The 17,808-nt window shown below is 43.4% G+C and overlaps 1 protein-coding gene across 1 annotated transcript in view; it reads right to left on the reverse strand.

Moving 5' to 3' along the window:
* Window positions 1-299: 299 nt before the first annotated feature.
* LOC137503334 (gastrula zinc finger protein XlCGF57.1-like) overlaps window positions 300-17,808 on the reverse strand; it is a 33,293-nt gene continuing 15,784 nt past the window's right edge. The window contains exon 3 of the mRNA XM_068230890.1: window positions 300-469. Coding sequence (XP_068086991.1) covers window positions 300-469 — 170 coding nt within the window. The remainder of the gene's footprint in view (window positions 470-17,808) is intronic.

Genomic DNA, 17,808 nt, shown 5'->3' on the forward strand with positions numbered 1-17,808 from the left:
CAGCGGACCAATATAGAATTTTCTGAAGGATTTCGTGACCTGGTTCGTACTGGAAGACCAGTTCCCGCCACTGTGCACCTTCTTCTCTTTTCCGCCAATCCTCTCTCTCTGGAGAGGAAGTTTCTCTCTCATCTCGCACGCCAGCTCTTTCTTCTCAACAACCTTCTCTCCGTCCTTACATGCACTTTCCTTTCCCTCCTCTCTATTCTTATATACTCTCTCCAACTCCTCTTCTCTCTCTTTACGCGCTTTCTCCACATCCTTTGCTTTCTTCTCAAACGCCTCTTCCATCTGTTCTATCACCATCTCCTTTTCAGCACATCTTCCCATGAACTAGCGCTGTTCTCTGTCTCATTAGGGCTTCTCCCCAATTCTTCCACCACTCTAGTATCATCTTTCGGCTGCAACTCCCTCCTCTCCACATGTTCCGCCAGTAACCCATAGAGTGCCGCACACAGTCGCACCGAGTCTGGAACACACAATAACACCACAAATTAACAGATAGTCCTCCTTAGAGCCGCTTTACATGGGATCATGTTAATGAAAGTGGCCACCATGAGAATTACCTGAAAGGAAATTGATTAAGTTACGAAGTGCTGCAGACATGGCAACCCTATTACAATGTTCTAGAAACTTACTTCGTCAGCTGAGTGGCGCTGTAGTCAGGTTGCCAACAAAGAAAGAAAGAATACATTGCACGCTAAAAGGATGATTTAAACATTGAATCTATTTGCAATGTAGAGCCCTCACCTGCCACACATTTTATATTGAACTATATTTCTCAATGTTTACGGTTGAATATTTACTTCTAGGATTGTTACGACCTGTCAATTATCTATGATGTGAATTTTTGGAGATTTCTTTACTGTGAGAGAAATTGATATTCTACACTTTTTAATTTTAGTTTTAAAGTTAATATATTTTTAATTAAAAATTATGTTATTCTGTGTTAGGTTTTTTTTGGCAGCTCAGTTTGTCTACGGAATAGTTCATCCTTTCAAAGTAATAGCAACCCTCGATTCCCTATTCAATGAAAGTTAAACAACTATAATTAATGCCAGACTCAGATTGAGGTCCTCTAGCCGCTAATACCACGCTCGGAAGCTAAGAGCTCATAACACCCCTTTTTAGTTGTTTCTTAGAGCAGTATTCCATCACCCTCCTACCTATGTTACATCACTCCACAGAGAGTCGCAAGTTAGGAAGGGCATCCGGTTAGGAGGATAGAACCTCGAATTGGGGTAATACTTGAAAAAAAGCCCTAGCACAGCCTCCACCGAGTTAGTGCCATAAGAGCCCTTGTATACGCGTGCTTCTACTTACTTGTGTCAGGCCACTTACTTTCATCTATCCTATCCGACCTTCCTCGGTTAACTCTTGTTCTTTTCCAACCCCCACGCTATTACGTTTACGAGGGCTAAGGAGTCTTTAATTTCCACGCCTTTCGTAGCTCTTGTCCTTCTTTGTCTGATACCTTGCGCGGTCCTTCCACTCCCCAAGACCTAAGGTCGCTTTTCAGCGTTAAGCCTCAATGAATAAAGCACATTGTGTATTATGACCTACACCATCTCCCTAGTACCATGTCAAGTCCTAGGAGTTTAATGCGTGGCCAACGCGACGTTAGACCTGCAGGAGCATCGAACGTGAAGTGTAGGTAGGGATTTTATTCTGTATTCGGGAATTCTGATAATACGCGAAATCCTGCAGAGCTAAATTCCGGCACTACATTATTTTTACCTATTATATTGGGTATTCAGTATAAAAATAGGTTAGGTCTTCCTGCGTGATTGTACCTAAGTTGTGAACATGTAGAAAAAATGAACTTTGTATTCCATGGGTCAGCAAACACATCCAAACTAGTCAACTTGCACGAGCAATTATTTTTTTTGCTGATATGTGCATCCTAGGTTCACCGTTTCTAGAATTTCCAACATGCTTCCCAATATTACGTCCCCTATGAGTAAAACATTTGTATTACTCCATATCCCTAGTCCTATGTGTAGCCATCAGCTCCCACAAATCTCAGGATCAAAGTCGAATCTCAAACTTGAGACTGTAACGCCCTCGTAAAGTTAAGCCTGGCGTCAAACGCATGGGTTAACCTAGCACATTTGACCATAATCACGTCAGCAATTAGGTCTCGAGATGTTAACGCGTGGGTGAGGCGGGGTGATGTACTGGTCATCCTCCTCAGTTGTATTCCCCGACCCCCAGAGTCTGTATCTCCAGGACACTGCACTTGAGGCGGTAGAGGTATAATCCCTCGGTAAGTCCAATGGAAAAACCGACCCTGGAGGGTAAACAGATAAAGAAGATGAAGAAGGAGAAGAAGAAGAAGAAGGGTTTAGGGAATTGCCTCTATAAGGCTCTGTGTATGCCTATTTACCCCTGTGTCCTAGCAGAGCGCCCTCCTGAGTTAGCCCTCCCTTTTAGTCACCCTTGCGACTGGCAATATACCATTGACGCAATTCTACCCCTCCATCTCACCACATAAAACACGGGGATATGGGTGGAGTGACGTCATCATAGTAGCAAAAGCTGTAGTGACGTCACCGCGAACAAGCTTTGACCTGTAGCTGAAGACTCCAAGTTCTCTCAAGTCATAACACACTGTCGCATTCCTTTACAACGCCAGATAGGAAAAATACAACTTAGCACGCAAAGTCATTCTTTTTTTTCTGCTGACATATACACGTCTCCACATTTACTGTAGTCAGTACATCTTCATCGTACACATATTTCAATCAGGGTGAGGATATTTGAAATGCACTTAAGCTCTTTTAGTTTTTGAGTTTATGTCAACTCCACGTTCGAATCCTGAGGAGTGACATTTACTCTGCTCACCTAGGGTTGAAGTGCCCCCTACGAGTGTTAGCCAAGGAGGTTAGATAGACGACAGCTTAACACACAACATGCCTAGACTCAGATACAGATGCCCGCGATTTCGCCAATGCAGACACAACAACAGCACAGGTTGCTCGGCTCCTACCTAAGGCAAGGGTGCCCCTGGATGAGCTTTACTCTTATAGAACCCTACCATATCAGAATGAAGTGTCCTACAAGAGTTGGCCCAGGAGGTTAGATAGACAACAGCTTACCACCCAACATGTCTAGACTCAACTAAATACCCCTAGTTCACCAATGCAGACACAACAACGGCACAGGTTGCTCGGCTCTTACTTAAGGCAAGGCTGCCCCTGGAGTAGCTTTACTCTTTTAGAACTCCACAACATCAGAATAAAGTTCCCTACAAGAGTTGGCCAAGGGGGGTTAGATACACAACAACTTAGAATACATCATGCCTAGACTCAGCTAAAGCTCCCAGTTCGCTAACGCATGCTCTCTCAAGACAGGCATCTCTTTTAGTAGCCTCTTTCGACAGTATTCCATAAGATAACGGCATCCTATTGTCTGAAGGTGTCAGAGGACGTAACACGTGTCTAGTATCATAATCTCCAGAAATCCCTTCTGCAGCTGTAGTATTGTATCCAAGGGACGAGCTAAACCTTGGTATAAAAACTCCTACTTTCAGCTGGAAATATATCACAGGCAATGTGCTTCAATGTGGTAGCAAACACTTGTACTGAATTGTGGATTTGTGACAATTAGGCCTATATTCTACAGAGTCCTTGCGGTTACCCCGCTAAGTCTTAAACTTATTACCATATTATAAGTTCAATATTAATAGTTCATGGTGTAGGTTACTGTAGTCACGTACTTCAACAGATGAGTGGTCCTGAGTTCGGGATACAAGTTGTTACAGAATAGGTGTGGCCACCTCAAGTATATTCTGAGTTGTAGCCCTCCCTGTGAAAAGCCACTGCAGTGAGCTCAGAGTTTGATCAACGGCATTCTGTGAGAAATAATTCCCAGACCACACTATTTTTCATCGGTCTGTTTTCACATCAACTTTACTGCATGGGAGTGAAAGCTGGGTGGATGTGGGGCTACATTGTTTATGAGATATGAGTAACAGACTTGAGAGTAGTGAGAATGCCTGCTGGTACAATGAGGTGGAAACAATGGCAGGAGGATATTCGGAATGAGGGTAGTTCAATCCCAATTCGTACAGTACAGCTGTTGATTTAATGTGGCTTTGGTGGTGGGGTCATGTTTGGCGAGTGGCGAAGAATAATGTACATTGCAATAGGACCAATACGGCGATAGTTAGACTCAGTTCTTAACGAGATAAAGATTAAAGCTATGAAACTAAATGAACCACAGAGAGTTGCAGACTGAACGCAAAATACGTGACAGTTGTAAATTAAGAAGTACTTATAAGACACCCTTTGACAGTAATTTGTGTTTGTATAAAGCCTGTCCTTATTCCTCCTTCCAAGATGCGCAGAGATGAAATGACACCAGACGCCGCTAGCTGCAGGAGAAGATGGCCGATACACAGCTTGGTCACGTGTCAGAGCTTATCGCTTCTCTCAGAATACCTGATGTATTCAAACATGTGGAAAAAACAACTTCAGGAGAAAAGAATTAACAAGTAGATTTTGAGATAAAAGAAACAAGTCAGGGAATAGAGAGTGAGTAACTCTCATGTATTCCCTCTCAAGTTGACATTGAGGTGACCATGATTTTGTAACCGTTAAAATACACCTAGCATTTCTGTAACTTAAATGTTTTCTTCATGTAGTCACCTCTCTAACTTCGGGCCATTAGCCCAAATAGGGTTTTAAGAATTTCATGTAAATATCAAGTAGTGAATGTGTTCGCCCCCTTACCATTTCGATTTTCGGCCAGTAACTTTACCTTTTGTTTTTACCAAAGGTCAGGTAGGATGGGTACTTGTTACCCCTGTTACAGTTAACACCATTCACTTCATTTTTAGGCAGTTAGACTGTTGAGCAGTTAGGACAGGGAGTACTGTTTCATTTTGTTAAATGTAGGTTGTGCCTGGATAGGCCAGGAACTTGTAAATTTCGAGAATAGTCTACAAAAATGTGAATTTGTAGAACAAAAAGCTCTTCCCCTGATGTAGAAATTGGAAGATCCGTCTCCTTGACAGTTGATTGAAAGGATCAGTAGCGCTGATTTAAAAATTGTAATTAGGGAGCTTCATGCTTATATTATTAATTTATTGTTATCTAATTTTTCCAACATTGTACCCAAGCTAACAAGCCAGATCTGTACCTGAATCGTTATTTGTTTAGCAAAGTGTAAAATTTAATATTTGAAAAGAAACAGTAGAAGATAAAGAAATATAGCTCCAATGTTAAAGCAGCTGCCATCGTGTTGTGAGGTGATTGCCGTAATATTTCTGTACTTATCTACGACGAAACACTTGGAGGTACAGTCATGCGCCCCGTGTTAACGAGGTGGATATCTGCCAACACTCCTGCGTGACGGTACAAGCTACAGGGATGTGTGAACATCTGCCATCCACTCTGAATGTTCATAAGCGAAAAATTTGCATTTATATTTCAGAGAAGGTGCCTCTAGATTACCTTACATTTATACCGTAGGCCCAGTAGGCTTCGAAACACTGTGCCGGCGCAATCAACACATCAAGGCTTCACTGTTTCGAAACATTGAGATCACTTCGTGTGTCGTGTCGCGTGAACAGGAACCATCGATGCTTCGGAACAGCAGAGCTTTGAAACAGTGACGATGCTTTGTTCATCTCCTCGCCTCACTCCACATTACATTATTATTATTGTTCTCAAAGCAGGGTCATATTATAAGAGAAAGTCGCAAATGTTTCTAAAATTAGTTTTAAAAACTTCAATTTGAAGTAAAATTTTAAACTGGAATTGACCAAGTCTGTTACTGTACACATAATACCGATCTTGGGCTCTTCTGAGATTTAATTACTCATTTTATAATTATTCAAGTTGGTCCACTTACTTAGACTACTTTCGCAACTGGATTACGTATACATAGAATAACTATTTTGAACTGTTTTTAAATTTCGTTAATCATTTTATAATTATTCACATTAGTTACTGTTTTAATGTGCATTTAACGGAAAAATTGATCGCTTTTAGTACCATTGTAAGCGTATAATGAGGAAGGAAACGCTGTATATTACCGGTCATATATACTGGTACTACAATACTGTGCATCATATATTTATCATACTGTACGTTGTACATTTGCACATTAAATACTTCATGATCCTCATATTTTATCTGTATTACAACGTCGAACATTTTAGTCCGTGAATTAGACTTAGCTATGAAACGTGGTTCATGTTCCACCACGCCATCGCGAAGCACTGTTTCTCTTGGATTCCGAGACGGAAGTGCGCCGTGTGTCGCTGTGCCGTATGGAACATTCAGCAGTGACAGTTAGGCCATGTCTATTATTAAAACAGTATTTAAGCCACACGAGGCGGAATAATTCAGGCTTATTCCATTCTACGTTGTACAGATATATTCACAATATAAATCTAGCAATGATTCATCTTCTTGTTCTTCTTCTACAATATCCTTATCATATGTCGGCTGTCATCGGGGCGATCTGACCCTTGTCCTCAGCAAGCTGGGGTACCGAGTCCATACCATTCTCGTACAGTCCGTAGCCAAGATTTTCTCCTTCTTCTCCTACACCTCTTTCCCTAAAGTATATCTTTGGGATAAATTAAAGGAGGTCATTTATTTATTTGTGTCAGTCGCATAATACAGTAAAAATTACAAGAGAGATTATACATAGTACAGTGGTGCTGCCTAGTGCCAGTTATGAGCACTAGTATCAGGTGGATGTTATTCTTTACGTTGTCGCAATTCGCACTCTCTTTGAAGACTTCCACGTCGTCCAGGGCTCTCCGTAGTTACGGAGCAACTTCTATTCAAGTTTCGCACGTTTCAGGCGATCTGGATGAGGAGCCGAGCCTGATCATGTCAAAGCATCGTGAGAGAGAAGTTTTGCTTCGGAGTTGGCGCAGTGATACTTGCAAAGTGTGGCCAGAGGTACATAGGTGTAAAACTGTGTTCCAGTACCTCTGCCATCCACCTGATCTGCAAGTTTCAAGATGCTTCTTCATTTCTCACGTGAAAAGCATGGATCTGGTTTTAACTTATTATTCTCTAAACGTGTAAACCACTGCAGTACCTCATAATTTCGAATGAACGACGTAAAGCCCCTAGCAAAAAAAAAAAAAAAAAAAAATTCGAATGATATTGATTCTGATATTGTACGTGACCTCCAGCTCGGAGTACTGTAGCCCCACATCTCGAAGGATGGTGTTCAGGCCTCAACAACATTAAGTAAGGCAGGAGATACACAGCACCGAAGTAAACATGGACGGAGAAAATGAAGTCCCTGTTACAGAGGATTTAAATAATTCTCTTGAAGGCAGTTTTTGGGACCTAGTGTTTCAACAGGACTGCTCAAGCTGTGATCAAGTATGCATATACTGGACTTGCTTTAGTGATGTGCCAGCTACTCTCAACTTTATAGGTTGAATGACATGTTTTCTTACGATCATTAAGTTAGTATTTTTCGTGTTTAAACGCACAACTCTGTTTGACCACACAATTCGCTAATATCTGTGGATCTTCAGCGCATATTGCAAACCGAAGGGTATCATCCGCATATGGCAGATTATTTTTCACGATTCTTTTAACAATACTGATATCAGAAAGGCACCCTTTCATAGAAGTTATTGAAGAGGAGTGGAGTTATAACAGAGCCTTGCCTCATCCCATGCTTTATTTCAATAGCACAGGCGTTGGTGTTATCAACCTTAAGAGATGCGAACTGATGTTAATACAGGTTGGCAACGTTTCGTATATCTTTTCCATCCAGACCAATATCATATAGTATAGTCAATTTACCATGTAACCAAAGAAGTCTCTGGACAACTGGGAATAAAGCAACACCAAGATGAATTAGTCTCTTCTGCAAGGAAACTTCCTGTCTTTCATGAACATATATACCTTGATCATGACCAAGGGTTTCTAGTGTAATGTGGAATCCGAACTGGAGGATGTCTTCATTTTACGAGGCACGTCCAGAAAGTTAGTTCCGTTTCAATTTATATCCGCTGCAGCGCTGCGATCGCAGGTCCGCACATGCACGGTAGACGCTCTGTATCAAGGAGAAGAAGCGTGTGCCATTTTGAGATCGCTGTCAGCTACGTACGCTTTGTTGTGCTTGTTTACAATGTCGGTGTCGATTGAACATCCCGCCGCTTGTGAAATGAGATCTGTGATTCGTTTTCTGAATGCTAGGAAAGTGAAACCAATTGAAATTTATCGGCAAATTTGCGACGTTTACGGACAAAATGCGATGAGTGATTCAATGGTGAGAAGGTGGGTCCGACAGTTCAATGAAGGACGGAGTGACGTGCACGATGAAGAACGAAGTGGGCGTCCATCTTTGGTTACAGAAGAACTGTTTCACGCGATTGATGACAAGATCCGGGAAAGCCGCAGGTTTACAATTAGTGCTGTTTCCAACTGGTTGAAGACACAGGCGGCAAACTTCTCTGAAGAAGGTATACAAGAACGTGTGCCCCGCTATGACAAATGCCTGCAAAATTTCGGCAGTTATGGGGAAAAGTAGTTTAAGAGTTGTGGAATTTTGTGCAATAAATAATTTTTGTGTATCTGTACACAATTTAGTTTTATTACCAAACGGAACTTACTTTCTGTACGTACTTCGTATAACTCCCGAATTCCGTGGCCAGAACTCCAACCGCAGCCAGCTCAGCGACAATGATAATAGGCTATCAAACCCCCTGATCCTTATCGTCAAATTAAGTCACCAATACCCTTATGATAGGAACATCTGTCCTGGTAGAAATGGGCCTCTACTTTGTGTCAAAATTGGAAGTCTTCATTTAAGGCACCATTTCGATGGATTCCGTTTCCGGACCACGCCTGGCTGAGGGTCGGTTGCTAAAACTGAACGCGACATTGCGTTCGAAGGGTGGATGCGTCGCGGTTCGTGCGGCCACGGCCGCCGCCGCGTCTCCTGAAAAGAGCTTCACCCTGGGGGAGCTGGATCGGTCGACACCACCACTGAGAGTGTGTGAGACGGGGGGGGGGGGGTTGGTCCGCGCAGCGTCTTTGTGTCTACTGGCGCCGGTTCGCCGCCCTTGCCCCGCGACCAAGCTCGAAAGTGTGTGCTGTGTGTGCAGCGACCGAACATTTTGTGCGACACGCACAAACCAAACACGACCTCAGAGCAGGCGAGACTACCCGCTGAATTTAAGCATATTATTAAGCGGAGGAAAAGAAACTAACAAGGATTCCCTTAGTAGCGGCGAGCGAACAGGGAAGAGCCCAGCACCGAATCTCGCAGGTTCACCCTGCCGGGAAATGTGGTGTTTGGGAGGGTCCACTTAACCGGGAATGGGGCCACGCTCCGCAGAGGGTTCCAGGCCCGTAGAGACCGCTGCGGCTTCCGGGAGGATCTCTCCTCAGAGTGGGGTTGCTTGAGAAGGCAGCCCTAAGTGGGTGGTAAACTCCATCTAAGGCTAAATATGACCACGAGACCGATAGTGAACAAGTACCGTGAGGGAAAGCTGAAAAGAACATTGAAGAGAGAGTTCAAGAGTACGTGAAACGGTTCGGGGGTAAACGTGAGAAACCCGAAAATACCTCAACCGGGGAGATTCAAGCCTTACCCGCGCCTCTTCCCCTGCTTTGTCCAGATGGGTCTGTCCCCCTGCACGGAGCAATCCGGCGTCAGGGTGGTAACGGGTTTCTACTCGGCCAGGTAGTGGTGGGGAGGTCGGTGGGCCGCACTTCTCCCCTCGTTGGACGTCGCGACCCGTTGGGTGTCGGTCTAAGGCCTGGGTGTGTAGCCTGTTTGTCCGCGTCGCAAGGCGTGTTCGTCGGACAGACCCCCGGTGTTCCGGCCGACGGTTCGACGGTATGTGTGCGCGGAGTTGATTCGCCGCCCTTCGGGGCAGGCGTCCGGCCCCTGACAAGCGAGGGCGCGTGGCATGGACGACGGACCTCCGGCCCGGCTCCGGCCCCGCTCAGCTGTTTGTTTGGGGATGCCACGGACAGAAAAATCTTGTAGACTCCCGTCAGCGGCACAAAAGCTTCGGGTAATTTCACGACCCGTCTTGAAACACGGACCAAGGAGTCTAACATGTGCGCAAGTCATTGGGTTGACACTAAACCTAAAGGCGCAATGAAAGTGAAGGTCCCGCCTCGTGCGGACCGAGGGAAGATGGGCCGCGCTGCTGTGCGGTTCCGCATTCCCGGGGCGTCTCGTTCTCATTGCGAGTTGAGGTGCACCCAGAGCGTACACGTTGGGACCCGAAAGATGGTGAACTATGCCTGGTCAGGACACTAGCAAGGGAGATGTGGAGCTACAGGCAAGAAACCAAGATAATTTAGAGTTATGTGTAAATATGTTGGAAGGAAGATATTTTAAGATGTCCTTGATGAAGCGGGCAGTCACTTCACCACTGCCTGCTCCTTAGGCTCGAGAGCTTGCTGAACTCTCTGAGACTCTCGGTTTAGTTTTTCACGGCCGGTGTCTTCGCTGTATGCCGTGGTCGAATTGCGTTAGCAGTTGCCAATGTCCCACCGGAAACTGAGCGGGGCATTCCCAGGAATCCGCTCCGTATGAAGGTCAGTAGAGTACTGAAGGTGTGGCATCCAGTAAATGGAAGAGCAATCCGAAGCGGCAAGAAATTTATCTGAAAGGAAACATAAAACACCTTGTCGGTGTAGCTCTGAAGATGTAGCAAAATGAAACTGCCGTGAAAGTGGGAATCTGGCAACGCTTGTGGCCGTCGAGTGGAATGACGTGTTCCTACAAGCTGTGGCTCAGCTTACCTCGCCTTTCCGTTATGTATAATAGAGGAAGGACTGTTTACTACTCGGCCGTGTGTACATATTTCAATCTGTACTCAACATACAACGGCCACACCCAGAACTCCTGAGCTGTATAGTGATTACCTTCCTCATGACGGAACTGCAACGTGAGTAACAATTAGCGAAGTATACTCCATATCTTCGTTATGTGATGATGATTATTGTTCAAAGAGGCCTAGCATCCAGCTCCTTGGCCCCTAATGATACGAAATGTAAAAACAATTTAAAAGTCCAAATATTCAACCTCTGACCGGAATTCATATCTTGATTGTGAATAATGAATGGACTAATACGAAAGCAAGATAATCAGCGGATCCAACTCGAATATTAAACATTAAGAAGAATTCCAATAATCAATCCTACGAATACAAATATAAACACGACGATGAACAATTATTATGAACTTAAAACAATCAGCGGATCCGCTCCGAAATGGCGCACCTATCCAGAAGCTAACTTATAACAATGGTATATACTGACCAAGGAGCTGCTTCCAAAGCACATCCTTGAATCGATTATGCTTTGTGTCTAAAGAGGTCGAAAATCTAGGTGAATGGCCCCTCATAAAGGTACCTATCGCTAGTAAAGAAGAACCACGGTGTAATGGATTTAAAATTGATCTTCGCGATGATACGAAGCATATTGATTATGTGTCCATTTTCTTGTCTGGCCGACCGTGTATTCAAACTTCAGGATTCCATGGACTTTCTCTAATTGGTGATGGTGTGCTATGTAGCGGTCGACTTGGAATTTAAGCAGCGAGGTAGCTAAGTTGCGCTGCTATCTGGGCGCTAGAAGTGAAGCTTTCTCAGTCGTAGTCAGTCGACAATGCAGATAGCAGTTGTTCTGATTTTTGCTTCTTAACCTGAAGACGCTGGAACCTATTCTCTGCTGATTGTACCTTAAGAAGCGTAGATGGTCGCGAAATTAGACCCTTGATGATGGATTGTCCATCTAGGCGATAGGCCTGAACATTTGGTTATCCTTTTAGAATATTTAATATATCCTGTTTCCTTCGACCTCGTAAGTAAGTTGCATCCATCTTCTGTACTGAACTAAGCTACCAAGGAATGGATTAGTTAATAGTGTTAATACGCGGAGATATTTAACCTCTAAATTGAAATTCTGCATGTGGTTTTAAAAGAAATTGACTTCCTAAAACAGGTCCTCATAATAATCTTGCAATATGGTAATATTTTCGGGCTTCAAATTGTAATGGTCATTATGGCATTTCTTTATCTTCTTGACTTTAGTTAATTAAGGTTTTGTGCACAAAACAAGTTATGTTTATTATTATAATATTTTCAATCAAATGTCGGCCTACTAATAGAGAAACATTGTGCCTTTAATGTAGGGCTTCTAATGACTTCCTCGGTACTTCAAGTGTTTGTTTTGATTTCGGTGCCCGTCATCTGTTACACTCTGTGTAACACAATGAAAACATACCGTGGCCATGCTGTGTTGAATTTGACATTTGAGTATCGAATTATTGTTGGTAACTTGATTTTCAGCTGATTTTTGGTGTGGATCTTCGTGCATATGGAAGGTTTTTCTGATGAGTTTGATTAACTCATTTGGTTTAAGCTACCGTACCTTGGAGAATATTAGGGTTATTTATCCTATTTATGGATTTATGTCCATGTTTCGAATGATTTCATGGTGTTAACTGAAGTTATGCTTTTTGGTGGATTTAATTTAATTTTAATGCAGCCCTGGAGTAACCGAGAAATTCATTAGGGAAATTTCAGCTTTCTTTCAGTAATAGTTGTCTTAAGATTTTAATCTTCTATTGATCTACGTTTGTTTATTGTTCAAAAAGATTTTCTGCCTCCTGGCAATTTGAGTTAGTGTTAAAATAATTTATTTTCAATTGATATCCTTGATTAATTATTCTGAAAGGTGTTCACGTTCATTGTGCAGTGGTAATTGATTTAAAAAAATAGTTTTGATGTCGAAAATTCTTAAATTATTTACCTAATTAAATTTTGTTTGATCAATTTAATTTGAGTTATTATTTCAGCCAATTTGTTAATTAAGCTTATTTTAGTTGATTCGCTAGGCCTCTTGTGTCCAGAGTTTCCTCAATCAGCGACTCCCTTCTGTTGGGATAATTCGTAAGTCGTCCTTTTGCTTATTTTATCCCTGGTCGTGCTAACACTCTTGAATTTACCTTATGTTGTGAGAACGGTATTTCTAGAAAATAACGTAAACATTCGGTGTTCCACACAAAAGGGCGCAACCCATAGGCAACTCAAACCCGTTGTGTTCCCCACATAGTGGGTACTATTCACAGGGACCCGTTCTACCCCGCGGTATTCCTTGACATATTGAATAGTAATCACAGTGACCCGTACTATACCGTGGTGTTACCCACATAGTTGGTACTAATCACGGGACACGTATTATCCCGCGGTGTTCCTCACACTGTGGTACTAATGAGAGGTAAAACCCACACACGTGGTGTTCTTCACACAATGGGCATTAATGAGAAGTAAAACCCAGACCCGTAGTGTTCCTCGGAGGCAAACCCAAAATGTACCTCACACAGTTGTACAAATCTCAGGGAACAGTACTATCCGTCGTGTTGTTCACATAGTTGTACGAATGACAGATAAACCCCAGACCCGTGGTGTTCCTCGAAACACAAACCCATTGTGTTCATCACATAGGGGTACTAATCACAGGGTCCCGTACAATCCCGTGGTGTTCCTCACATTGTGGTACTATTCATAGGGACCCGCAGTATCCCGCGGTGTTCCTTACATAGTGGGTACTAATGACAGGTGACCCCCAGACCCATGGTGTTCCTGGGAACGCGAACCCACGGTTATCGTCACATAGTTGTACAAATCTCAGGGACTCGTACTATCGCGTAGTGTTCGTCACATAGTGGTTACTAATGCCAGGTAAATCCCAGACCCGTGATTCTCCATGGTGTTCCTCATGACAGGTGAACACGAGACCCGTGGTTTTCCTAGGAACGCAAACCCATGGTATTCATCACATAGTTGTACAAATCTCAGTGACACGAACTATACAGGGGTGTTCCTCACAAAGTGGGTACTAATCACAGGGACCCGTTCTATCCCGGGGTTTTCCTCGGAATGAAAACCCATGGTGTTCCTCACATAGTTGTACAAATCTCAGTGACACGAACTATACAGGGGTGTTCCTCACAAAGTGGGTACTAATCACAGGTAAATCCTAGACCAGTGGTGTTACATGCAACGCGGACCCATGATGTTCCTCACAAAACGTAACTAATCACAGGGACCCGTACTTTACCGTCGTGCTCCTCGGAACGAAGCACATGGTGTCCCTCACATAGTGGGTACTAATTTCAGGTAAATCCTAGACCAGCGGTGTTATATGCAACGCGGACCCATGGTGTTCCTCATATTGTGGTACTAATGACAGGTAAACGGCAGACCTGTGGTTTTCCTCAAAACGCAAACCCCTGGAATTCATCACATAGTGGTACTAATCACATGGACCCGTATTATCCGGTGGTGTTCCTCACATAGTGCGTATTAATTTCAGGTGAATACTAGACCAGTGGTGTTCCATGCAACGCGGACCCATGATGTTCATCACATAGCGTAACTAATCACAGGAACCCGTACTATACCGTGGTGCTCCTCACACATTTGTACTATTCACAGGGATCCGTAGTATCCCGTAATGTTCATCACAGAGTGCGAAGTAATTATGGGGACCCGTACCATCCCATGGTATTCCTCACATTGTGTTACTAATCAGAGGGACCCGTACTATCCCATGGTGTTCATCACATATTGGTACTAATCATAGGGACCTGTACTGGTGTTCCTCATATAGTGCGTACTAATGACAAGTAAAACACAGACCAGTGGTGATCCTGAGAACGCGAGCCCATGGTGTTCGTCACATAGTTGTACAAGTGTCAGGGACCCGTACTATCCCGTGGTGTTCCTCACAGAGTGGGAACTAATCACAGGGACCCGTCCTATCCCATGGTGTTCCTCACAGAGTGAGAACTAATCACAGGGAGCCGTACTATACTGTGGTGTTCCTGACAGTGCGTACTTATCACAGGTACATCTCAGACCCATGCTGTTCGTCACATAGTTTCAGAAGTCTCAGGGACCCGTTCTATCCCGTGGTCTTCCCCACATAGTGGGTAAGAATGTCAGGAAAATCCCAGACCCGTGCTGTTCCTCGGAACGCAATCCCATGGTGTTCGTCACATAGTTGTGCAAATCTGAGGGACCCGTACCATCCCGTTGTTTTCCTCACATAGTGGGTACTAATGACAGATAAATCCTAGACTTCAGATGTTCCTTGGAACGCAACCCATGGTGTTCGTCATATAGTTGTACAAATCTCTGGGACTCGTACTATCCCGTGGTGTTCCTCGGAACGCACACCCATGTTTCCACAACCAGATTCTGAAACACCCGAGCGACGTTAGCTTTTTTATCTAGGCAAAGGGTTAGCCTCCGTCAAAGTGATGGGTACTATAAATACACAGTGATCCTCTAACAGACCCATGGTATTCCTCAGTTTGTGGTACTAATCTCAAGGATAGTGGAACTAAGCACAAGTAATTTGGTTCAAAATTCAGCATCCCTTGGTCTCGTCCTCCACGCACAGAGATCTGTGTGTTTGGTCCGCGAGAGCTATATTATTTCGCTCACGTCGACTGGAAAGCCATGTAAGAACCCCATACACGCCACCTGGGACGCAGCACGTGGGAGTAACACCTCTCCCCATGCTACGGCAGCGTAGTAGGTTCGTGGATAATCTGCTGTTACTTGATGTCGTGTGTCCCCACTCCCTTACCGCTCTTACAACTGCCAATGGCTGCCATACAGAAAAGCCACATAAGATGACTAGACTCTAATTCTTCTGACCGTAACATTTTGAAGTCTGTTGGTGAGGTTTACCATTTTCCACGAGCTGGTGGGCAATCTGTTTAGCTGTAACATTCGCATGACCCTCTGTAACTGGTTGGTTATAACTCAGACGTTTAAGAAACCTCCAGCCTTTCTGGCTATCCTTGATTAGATCAGTGTCCCCATCGCTCCTGTTATTAGATATCGCTTTTAAGAAATCTTCCCCAGCTTGGACGGTATCGGATCTCAAATGATCGTAGTCAAAGAGATCACGATAGTTTCTCAATATTTCAATAGTTTTTGTATATAGTGTTCACCGTCAGCGAATTGAGATACGAGAAAAATTTCACGATATTTACATAATCATCACATTAAGGAAAATGCTCCATATTCAGAATATTCTCGTGCAGTGAAATAATACATTTCCCCCAATCAGCCTTCTTAAAATGACATCATCTTCGAAAAGGCACTCAGATTCTAACGATTTAAAGGTAAGATGTATTGAACTAAGACGAGGCCACAGAACTAGTTGCAAACAGAATTTTGTGGTGGCGTTTTGTAAATTAACAGAGTGTCGCAGACTGAACGATGAAAGGCATAAAAGTATGTATGTATGTATGAAAAGGAACTGTCTGCGGTCTGATTGCAGCATATATCTGGCATATAACAGGACGATGAGGGATTGTTTGCCCCTCTGATTTCGCTGAAAACCGAGATATGTGTTTGCTTACGCAGATACTGTAATTTAATATCTGGATAATATCCATCCTCCATCTCGCACTGTTGAATGATACTGGAAGTTTGTTATCATGCTGTAGAAATAGATTGCACGAATCTGTCCATTCTACGCCGGCTTCTCCTCTTTCTTCGGTACCTGGGTAGCCCCATGTTGTATTATGACTCTTGATGTCACCAATCAAAAAATTCACATGTTGATGCTGGAAGGCTCCACAAATCTAAATACAGTAACTGGTGGCTTATTGATTGAGCTCTACTGTGAGAGTCTCAATGTCATCACGGGAGATGATCTGGATGTTGGATAGCACTGAGGGTGTTCAAACACTAAACACATGACCTTGATTTTTGGACGGCGAAGATTCTAGTCTCGGCGACTTTCCTGAATGCATATTATTAGTGTGTCCAGTAAATTGCAAGGCTATATATTTTGTGTTGTCTTTCAGATTCTTAAAATTAAGTGAATAATAGAAATAAAATAATCAAAGTGCAAAATATTATTATGAAAACTTGAGTAACATAAACCAGTATACCTGTACATACAGAGGACGAAGTTGAGCAGAAAATGGGAGCTGATAAGAGTTAAATATAGTCTGTGTATTCCAGTAAATTCTACAGACCGACTCGTTGGCTGAATGGTCAGCGTACTGGCCTTCGGTTCAGAGGGCCCCGGGTTCGATTCCCGGCCGGGTCGGGGATTTTAACCTTCATTAGTTAATTCCAATGGCCCGGGGGCTGTGTGTCTGTGCTGTCCCCAATATCCCTGCATCTCACACACCACACATAACACAATAACACGCAGTTCCCTACACGTGGCAGATACCGCCCGCCCTCATCGGAGGGTCTGCCTTACAAGGGATGCACTCGGCTAGAAATAGCCACACGAAATTATTTTTATAGTAACTTCTACAACGCAGCATGGTGTATTTTGCTATGTGTAGGTCTGATTTGACCTTGTAATATTTTAGTGGATGTTTATCACAGTTTCAGCTATTAATTTTTGTGCTGAAAAGACACAAGTAGAAATTTACGATGCTTGCGTATGGCAGAAGTGTCACTGTGTTATAACCGACATTTATCCATGTTACCGTGTTTTAGCGGTAGTTATGCGTAAAAGAAGGTGCGGGTGTGAATGGGTTTTAAGCTACGAAATTATAGTGCATGTAAAATTAATTTAAAATTTAACAAAGTTATATTTTCTTTTCCAAAAACAAAGCAATAACAGACATAGCAGGTACAATGTAGCAAAACAAGGGGAGTTACAATATTTACAGGTTTTGGGCTTCACGCCCTGACTTCAGCGATCAGCTCAGTTTTACCACAAACACAAGTTTTAACAGAGGGGCAGAAAACCCCATTCATCCCTAGGAGCCCCTGGCTCCGAATTACACAGAAAAGCCTCCATGAGG

Source organism: Anabrus simplex, chromosome X, assembly GCF_040414725.1.
Source record: "Anabrus simplex isolate iqAnaSimp1 chromosome X, ASM4041472v1, whole genome shotgun sequence".
NCBI lineage: Eukaryota > Metazoa > Arthropoda > Insecta > Orthoptera > Tettigoniidae > Anabrus > Anabrus simplex.